We start from the raw sequence: 9,690 nt of genomic DNA, 5'->3' as shown, positions 1-9,690 counted from the left end.
TTTAAACTATGATTCCACTACATGGGTGGGAAGCAGGGGCGCTCCAGTACTGGCTGTATAATGCACCATAACGATGGATGACAATCGCTGATAAACCCCAAGAAGACTAGATAGCTATTGTTAGTACACACTGGTAGTGTCTGGTTTCCGGTGTCGCGAACTAGTTAGTTAGCACACGGTGTCGTTCCAGCTTCCCGCCTGTACTAACTGGGGACGAACGGTAGCCAAGTCTCCTGTCGGTCACGGTTGTCCCGCAGTTCTGTTAACGACGTGCAATAAATTCCGATAATATTTGTATTTCCCTTTTGACCCACATTAGAAAGTGTCACACAAGCATGACGATGTCGGGGGACATTAATGCAGACACCAATGGGTTCTGCAAAGGGTCATGAAGTAACAATTTTCCCAATAGGAAAACAAATCAGCGAGCTCATACGGTTTTTAGGGCTACAAAAAACTTGTTTGTAGTAAATGCTGGGATCTTTTTGTTTCGGGAAATGACTGTGATTTAATAACCATATCGATGTATATTTGGAGTAATGCAATGACAGTGTGCGTGTGGTCCTCCCACTAAAACTATCGAGGCTCTCGTTCTGGCAACATGATGATCGATGCTTGACTACCGTTTGACAAATACAAATATTTTGCGTTTATCCATAATAATCTCATGTAAATTAGCCAACCTGCATTGCCTACCACTACTGTAAATGTCCCATGTGCACAAAAAAACGTATTTCTCACATTTGTTTACATCCCAGTTAGTGAGCATTTCTTCTTTGCCAAAATAATCCATCCACCTGACAGATCTGGCATATCAAGAAGCTGATTAAACAGCATGATCGTTACACAGGTGCACCTTGTGCTGGGGGGCAGTAAAATGTGCTTTTTTTTGTCACAACACAATGCTACAATTGCAATTGGCATGCTGACTGCAGGAATATCCACCAAAGCTGTTGCCAGATCATTTAATGTTCATTTCTCTACCATGAACCGCCTGCAATGAGATTTTGGCAGTACCTCCAAGTGTAACCACACCTGCCCAGGACCTCCAAATCCAGCTTCTTTACTTGCAGGATCATTTGAGACCAGTCACAGCTGATGAAACTGATTAGTATTCCTGTCTGTAATAAAGCCCCTTCGTGGGGAAAAACTCATTTTGATTGGCTGGGCCTGGTTCCCAAATATGTCCTCCCAGGCCCACCCATGGCTGCGTCCCTGCCCAGTCATGTGAAATCCAGATAGGGCCTAATGAATTTATTTCAATTGACTGATTTCCTGATATTAACTGTTAATCAGTAAAATAATTTAAATGGTTGCGTTTATAGTTTTGTTTAGTTTAAAACGCACAAAGAAAATATGGGCATTTTCCATCCAGTGGTGTTCCCACCAAACTGAATTGTTGTGAATAAAAATTGATGTGTGATGAAGTAGTGCACACAAAATAAAACTGTTCAGCTAAGTTTTCATGTACCTAATGAAGATTTAATGTTTTTTTTCCATTACATGTTCAACTCTACCGGCAGTTTTGTCACTAACACTGCAGCAAATGTGACATTACTCTGGTCTTGGTACATGCGCTTTCGCCAACAGCTAGTCTACATAATTTGATTATTATGGATAAGAGCGAGAATATTTGTAGGCCTATTTGTCAAACGCGCATCGATCGTAATGCCACCTGAATAATCCCACGACATTTATTCGAAAGGAGCATGAAACGTGCACGTTCAACACCCTGTGAAGGTAATGCCTTTACTCGCATGGAAACGTGCTTACTGATAGTCCAAATATTATTTATTTTTTTGCTCATTCAAACAGCGTGTCGACAAGGGGAGATGTGCTGTCAAACCGGCCCAGTTTTCTATTGCGGTCAAGTGAGCCGACACTCGCAAAACGCAGTCAAGCCATCTGCACTTGAGTTTGCGCCTGGATTCTCGTGCTCGAAGACACAACACTTTACGGTATCGCGTGTTTTCTGGTAGAGAAACTGAATCGAATGAACTCTCATACACAGATAGCGACGATCGCTACAAATCATTCAAAGCAAACAGTTTAAAGCACACTTCAATCTTCCATAATTATACCAAGTCGGGTTTTTTTTTCACTTTCAAAAATGACATATCAGGGGTAGAGTGAGGCTGCAAAGCCTGCAGTGCTGTTAAGGAAATGTTACATTGTTAAAGCACGATGTGTTTACAGTCCTGACATACAAACGCTGCACTAACACACACACACCATTGGGCTACTGCAACCTCACTCTAACCCATCATATCAAAGTCATTTTTGATCAATTCAGGCGGCAACTGAACCGCAGTCTTTTACTGGGTTCGATTGATCTGCTTTTTAATAATATAATATATGCCATTTAGCAGACGCTTTTATCCCAAAGCGACTTACAGTCATGTGTGCATACATTCTACGTATGGGTGGTCCCGGGAATCGAACCCACTACCCTGGCGTTACAAGCGCCATGCTCTACCAACTGAGCTACAGAAGGACCGTTTTTGTCTCTGACAAAGAGTTGTTGACGTCCACAAAAAAAATCACACTGCCTGCTCGATAGAAATCCAGCTATGCCCATACAAAAATGCATTTGTTGCGGCAAACTTCCTGCTAATTTGCTGCAAGATAAATAGTGTGCCACAAAATGTTGCTAGAAGTTTGGAAAAGTTTGCCACGAGTTGTGAATCTGCTGCAAACCTTTGGCGACAATAAAAAAAATTGCCACTAGTGGCAAACAGTTTACCAGAAGCAGTTTCTTTTGGTGAACAAGATCATTAACCGCTGATGACCAATCAGGCAATTAGAAAGTGACAACCAATTAGGTGGTTTAGAAAAATCTGTTGGAAAATGGAAACCAAGCTATCTCGCTAGCTACCTACCAAAGTTCTCAGTTGAGTGTCTAACTTATCAAGTAAACTTCATAATAAACCCTAAAATTGTGTAAGCTAATTGATGCCTTGTTAGCAATGCAATGTTTTATGATATAGAGTGGAAAACATTTTCTTGATACCAGTTTCAATCTGTCAGCGCCACTGACTGGTTTAGCGCTCAGCTAGCTATTAGTCTGTCTCTTAATGATGTCCTCAGCTGGCTAGCGCCTAGCTAGCATTTTTGCACAATGAATGTGAAAGCTAGCTACCTAACTAATTATTTGCCTAAACAATGTTCCCGTCTTTGAATACCAATATGCTAGTGTCACTCTTCAGTAGCACATCAGCTAGCATAACAGCTAAGGTAGCAACAATATGAGCTGACTTGACTTTTGCAAATTGATAACCTTTCCCGATCAGTGGTGTTGGGAGGAGGATGCACTAACACCCTGGAAAGATGTTTGTGGTGCACTCTCTCATAACACTTGTTTTGATTGATAAATCAGTGTATCGTCAAGCTTGATAAGGTAAACAAAATATTCTCATAAATGTAGTCCATGCATTAATTATTTGTCACAATTAGATTATTAATTGCTTTAAACTAGTAGCTAGCTCATGACATTTTTACCATAAAGGCAATTTTGACTTTGCGGCTTGCATGAAACCAAAAATGTGCTTTTTGGTCATAATTTAAGGTTAGGCATAAGGTTAGCAGTGTAGTTAGGGTTTGAAATAAGATGTTATGAATGTGGCAAGGCCAGCTAGTGACCACTGCAGAGCTGCATTGCAATAAATGCCAACCTGCACATCGACATGGAAGGCTATGATTCCAAACATGGTTAATGTAAGTAACTAAATAATCTAAACTGTAACGGGGCAAGTAGCAATTAAACAATTTACCTCAGCCCACAGTTTAATCCGATACTGACAAAAACGTATTGACCTCATGTAGCCTACATTTAAAGTTCAAAGGATGACTCAATCTAGCCTTTTTCTGCAGTGGGCTAAATTAGGGTCACAGTGTTTCTTGGTAGTCAAATTTACTTTAAAACAAAGTATTCACTTCACATACATGGTTATGGGCTTAAACTGAAGACACCTGTACCATGTCAGATATAGTTTAAATGTTTAAATGTTTAAATTCAATTTTGAGTTTGCATCCCAATATTACATTTCATATATATCACAGAAAACTGAAATATAACAAAACCGTTCGTTTGACATAAACACCAGATTTTAAGCAGGTTTAAAAATGTTTATTAATTATGAAAAAGATGACAAACATTCCACCCATGAGGCCACTAGAGGATGAATTGTTCATTTGACTGCAGGAAAGGGGTGTAGGCTATTTGAAAATTAAAACAAAGTCAGGGACTGGCCGGCCCAGCCAATCCCAATACAAAAGCACTCACAGCTGTTCTAGTAGGTCTACCAGTGCCCACTGGGCGCAGACTTCAGTTCAACATCTAGTTTTGATTTACATTTGATTGAGTTGTCAACTAATGTGAATTCAACAAAACATTTCACCATGTCATTGGATTTAGGTTCAAAGTTGGGGGGGAAATATGAAATTCCCTTATGTTGGTGACATTTTTTCAAATCCAAACAATTTTCCATCAACTTCATCACATATTTTTTGTTTGAAATTACATGGTAACAACATTTGATTCAACCTGTTTTTACCCAGTGGGTAGTGTATTGATGCTGGGGTGTTCCTGTGTTCTCCCTTGTGAACTGCTCAGGCCGATTGGGAAGTGCTGACTCTTCCTGCCATTAGGAAAAGTCGTCATCAATCAAGAGTATGCACTCTTGAGTAAACAGTAATTACGTTTGTGTACTTTGATATCCCAGATAGGACATGACAGGAATTTCCTTCCCCGTTGACGCCCCAGCAAGCCGACTACTAAAAGCCAACCATTATCACTGTCTAACGTGGAGTTCGACTGTGGTAATAGTCGGCTTGCTAGGAGAAGCACACTGAGGGAACCAACACAGGTTGGCTCCATTTTTTTTGTCTTTGCACCTTTAATAGATGGATGATATAATGCCTAATGTTTAAAGGTTTTTCTACAGATCTTTGTTTTTTTTTTGTTGACTGACAATATTTTGATTACTCATTGACTGCTACCCATTGATTCAAGGCTGCCTCAGGCTGAAGTACGAAATCAAAGAAGGCACCTGCCCACAAACTAGGCACCCAGAGTGTGTATGCCAGAGGCTAAAGAGTACTTCTACCAGGCTTGTACAGGAAACGGCTTATTATGACGATCTACCATGTATATGGTTGAAAAGTTTGGTATGTTCTCTCAGTATGTTTAACCTCTATGTGAGCAAGTTAATTATTTGTGTGGGTCGTTTTGTATGTAATATTAAGTACATTCAATAATATACCTATATTGTTTTGCCTATGTGCCTCTTAACTGATCAAAACCTCTGTTCTTCAATGTCATTGAAGGAGCAGCGGTTTTCACTGAATTGGTTCATTTCCTAAGGAAGCTTAAAAGGAGTTGAAGCAACTGCTCATCTAATACAGGTATTTTCTTGTGTTAATTAATTAAATGTAATGTGGATGAGGGAATATATTGGAATATCTATCTTTCTAAGTTTTTTTCTGCATGTTACACAATCAAATATTTGATCTGTCTTGTTTCAGGTCATGTGAAGGACACACGTCCATGGAATTAGCCTTTGATCTGTAAATCACCCTGTTCAGATTTTTATCATCCATTTTAGTACTTCTTAAGGAAGGGCTTGTGAGCAGACTTGGCATTGACAACCCTGCATGCCAGTAACTCATGAGGAATAACCATTTCTGAAAATGGACTGAATGTAAGTTCCAATAGACCTCCAGAGACCCCCAGAGAGCCAGGAGGAATAGCCCAGACCAAGTCCTCGCATCATGGGTGAGTGGAGCTTCCTCAGCGGCCTCTTCGATGCCCTCCAGGTCCACTCCCCTATGCTGGGCCGCTTCTGGCTGCTGCTCATGCTGGTCTTCCGCATCCTCATCCTGGGCACTGTCGCCGGCGACTTGTTCGAAGACGAGCAGGGGGAGTTTGCCTGTAACACACTGCAGCCGGGCTGCAAGCAGGTGTGTTACGATGATGCCTTCCCCATCTCCCAGTACCGCTTTTGGGTGTTCCACATAGTCCTCATCTCCACTCCGTCCCTCATCTTCCTCATGTACGCCATGCACCACCACAACAAGAGGACCATGCAGTTAGGCCAGCCAAGGTTCAGCCAGCTAATTAGCAACGCCGCCAGAGAAGAGCGCCATCTCCGACAGCTCTATGTTATAAACGTGGCCTTCCGTTTGGTGACAGAAGTGGGATTTCTGGTAGGTCAGTGGTGGCTGTACGGTTTCCAGGTTGAGGCCCAGTTCCCATGCAGCCGCTTCCCATGCCCCTACACGGTGGACTGCTTTGTGTCACGCCCCATGGAGAAGACAGTCTTCCTCTGTTTCTACTTCGCCGTGGGAGTGGTATCTGCCTTGTCCAGTTTCGTAGAGCTCGTCTACGCTTCATTGAAGTGGTTCCGTCCCACCGGGGAGCAGCCAGAGGAGCGGGTATGTGACTGTCAGAAGCTCCGGAACCTGCAGCAGGAGGAGGTGGAGATGGAGGAGGAGGAGGAGCAGAAAAGGAGGGGAAGGACCATGTCCGAGGGTGGGAGTAGTAGCGTCAGAATGAAGGGAGGGGCGGTGAGGGGCAGCGCCAGCAGGAAGGTGTCTAGCATTGGACACAAGAGCGTCGGATATCAGGGAAACAACCAGAGCACCAAGACCAGTGTTTCTCCTATATTCATTTAGCAGGTGTGGAAATTGTTGCCACTGCTGCAAAAAAGTATGATGTAATTTTTGGTTTTAATATATATTTCTGCCAGACACACTTTTAAATGGATAGTCGTTGACTCAGTGACTGGAAGTCTATGGGAACGGCTAGCATGTCGTTGCGCTAACGCTAGTAGAAATCCACCCCCCGCTACCCTTGCCACCACTGCTGAAACAAATCCTAGGGGAAACACTGAAGACAGTTACGGTGTAATTTAGATTCATTTGAAAGAAATCATATATTCAATTAGACAGTGGATTTGAGTACATTTTGATTTGATTTATTAGGATCCCCAATCATTTCTCTAGAAGTAAATTATCTCTCCAATTTCAATTACAACCGAAAGAGCTCATGCTGTGTCTCTAGCCCTCACTCACCTCTTCTGTTTGACGGTGATACCCTTCTGCTGCAGCGACTTCTCATTGGCGAGCTGCAGGAGGGTCACCTCTTTGCGTCTGAACAGGCGGATGAAGAAGGCCTTCTCCAGCAGCTTGTCCAGGGTGATGCTGAAGCCAATGACGACAGCTAGTTAATGCGTTGTTGGTATTACTACAATAACGGTAACTGCAGTAACAACTTTTTCCCATTTCGATTACAAGACCGGGAAATGAGGGGAAAGGAAATTGGCCCACACTTAAACGTAATTTCATTGGATTTACACAAATGAAGGCACCATGAAAGGCTAGTTACTGTCCACGGGGTGTACATCAAATTGCATCACGCTCACGCTACATATACAGGAGATAGGCTCCTGCCCAATGGGCCATTCTGGCTTGGACCAGGCTACTTACTTACTTTAAACAAAGGAAAGTCACGTGTAATGTAATGTTATGAGGTTACATGTAACAGGTTTGCAATTTCATGCATTTGGAGTACTTTCTTTGTTTATTTTTTGTTGGTATTTAGACAAGTTATTTCCCTAAAATGAACATAAAGGAAATACTATTTTCTCTAATGTAAATTGTGGCCGGAAAAGATTTGTGTCAATACTCCATACAGGAACTGCTTGGAGACGAGACCTGTAAAGAAGTCATAACGAGACTGATTGGTCAAGGCTCAGGAGGATGCATGAACAACAGGGGGGGACTGATATCTGGAGCATGTACACAGAGAATCAGTATAGGCACAGTCATAACTGTGGCTCCATGGTTTCCAATAAGGCCTTTCTACATCCAGCCAATGTATTTCTATGTTCTTGTGTGTGGACGGTGATATTTTCCAATGGCATTCAAATGTGCTGGATTATACCAAAGTATTTTGCTGTTGGCGTTTACAGCAAATGTCTTATTCATCTTGATCCATTTTATGCAGACCAAGAGTGAGTTAAAATGAAGTGCAATACAGATCAAATAACTTGAATTGAATATACTGTAACTTGGTATGTGTGGTGTGTATGAATCTAGTGTGCAAAATATGACCTACATGAGATCCATGATTGCGTCATTTTCATAATTTAATCTCTGCTCAATTGAACCTTTGCACCCGGTGGAAAGAGCCTGCTACATAGTACTATGCAATGTTTTCCCGTTAAGAGTGAATGAAGAATGTAATATCTGATAATATCTTCTTTTCACTGGCAGTGAAATGTGTGCACACGAATATGCACAGGGGTATGCAAAGCCTTTTTTGTGACATGGAAATAAATGTTTTAGAATCAGTCTTGTGAACCTTTGTCTTGTTTACAAAATATACAGTTTGTAGGACTCTCAAAATAACAATAGATGTACCTTTGTTATTCCAACTATGTAATCTACAGGAATGCAAGATGGTAACACCTTTCATTTCCCTTTCTCATCGGGTGGAGAAGCTAGACCCGACCAGTAAGTGGTATCTGTGGACTCAGCTTGTGTCTTAACTGCAGCGTGTATCATAGAACAATGGGGGTCAGCAGAGTCATAACTATGTGTGCCTGGCCTTGTTTCTCATAGGCTGTGTTTAGACAGGCATCCCAAGTCTTGTATTTTTTTCCGCTAATTGGTCTTTTGACCAACCACATCAGATCTTTTTGCACCAGATATTTTTCAGAGCTTATCTGATTGGTCAAAATACCAATTAGTGAAACAAAGGTCAGAATTGGGCTGCCTGTCTAATGCAGCCATGATATATCAGAATTATACTCAACGGCAGTTACACTGAACATGACACAAACTGCCTGGGTTTTGAGACCTTAAAAAATATTCATACTCCTTGATTTATTGCACATTTTGTGTGTTGCAGCCTGATTTCAAATGGATTAAATATATTTATTTTCTCCCCATCTAACCACAATACCCCATAATGATAAAGTGAAAACATGTTTTTAGACATTTTTACTAATTTATTGAAAATGAACTACATAAATATATAATTTTCACAAGTATTCATACCCCTGAGTCAATACTTTCTAGAAGCACCTTTGGCAGCAATTACAGGTGTTAGTCTTTCTGGGTAAGTCGCTAAGAGATTTCCAAACCTGGATTTGCCCATTATTCTTTTCAAAGTACTTCAAGATCTGTCCAATTGGTTGTTGATCATTGCTAGACAACATTCTTCAAGTCTTGTTATAGATTTTCAAGTCGAATTAAGTAAAAACTGTAACTCGGCCACTCAGGAACATTCACTGTCTTCTTGGTAAGCAACTCCAGTGCAGATTTGGCCTTGTGTTTTAGGTTATTGTCCTGCTCTGTCCGATGGAAAGCAGACTGAGACAAAAAATACATATATGGAGAGTGGTACTCAGTAATGTGTTGTATTGGATTTGCCTCAAACATAACACTTTGTATTCAGGACACAAATATTTTTTGCAGTATTACTTTAGTGCCTTGTTGCAACCAGGATTAATTTTTTGGAATATTTGTTATTCTTTACAGTAATAATAAAAATAAAATAAATAATATGCCATTTAGCAGACGCTTTTATCCAAAGCGACTTACAGTCATGTGTGCATACATTCTACGTATGGGTGGTCCCAGGAATCGAACCCACTACCCTGACGTTACAAGCACCATGCTCTACCA

At 41.2% G+C, this 9,690-nt stretch overlaps 1 protein-coding gene across 4 annotated transcripts; it reads left to right on the top strand.

Moving 5' to 3' along the window:
- The first annotated feature begins 3,271 nt into the window (after positions 1-3,271).
- On the top strand, positions 3,272-8,911 carry LOC124048317 (gap junction delta-3 protein-like). 4 transcript variants are annotated; one of them, XM_046368978.1, is made up of 5 exons: positions 3,272-3,397; positions 4,722-4,865; positions 5,012-5,166; positions 5,326-5,403; positions 5,524-8,911. In XM_046368978.1, the coding sequence occupies exon 5, from the start codon at positions 5,770-5,772 to the stop codon at positions 6,670-6,672; it is 903 nt and encodes a 300-aa protein (XP_046224934.1). In that variant the 5' UTR covers positions 3,272-3,397; positions 4,722-4,865; positions 5,012-5,166; positions 5,326-5,403; positions 5,524-5,769; the 3' UTR covers positions 6,673-8,911. The 4 variants fall into 4 exon arrangements, with proteins under 4 accessions (XP_046224934.1, XP_046224935.1, XP_046224932.1 ...); XM_046368979.1 differs by having other exon boundaries at positions 4,722-5,166; positions 5,332-5,403; XM_046368976.1 differs by having other exon boundaries at positions 4,722-5,166.
- Positions 8,912-9,690: the final 779 nt, after the last annotated feature.

Source organism: Oncorhynchus gorbuscha, linkage group LG11 (assembly GCF_021184085.1).
Source record: "Oncorhynchus gorbuscha isolate QuinsamMale2020 ecotype Even-year linkage group LG11, OgorEven_v1.0, whole genome shotgun sequence".
Classification (NCBI taxonomy): Eukaryota; Metazoa; Chordata; class Actinopteri; order Salmoniformes; family Salmonidae; genus Oncorhynchus; species Oncorhynchus gorbuscha.
Note: the sequence above shows the minus strand (reverse complement) of the source record. Positions and strands in the feature narration are given on the sequence as shown.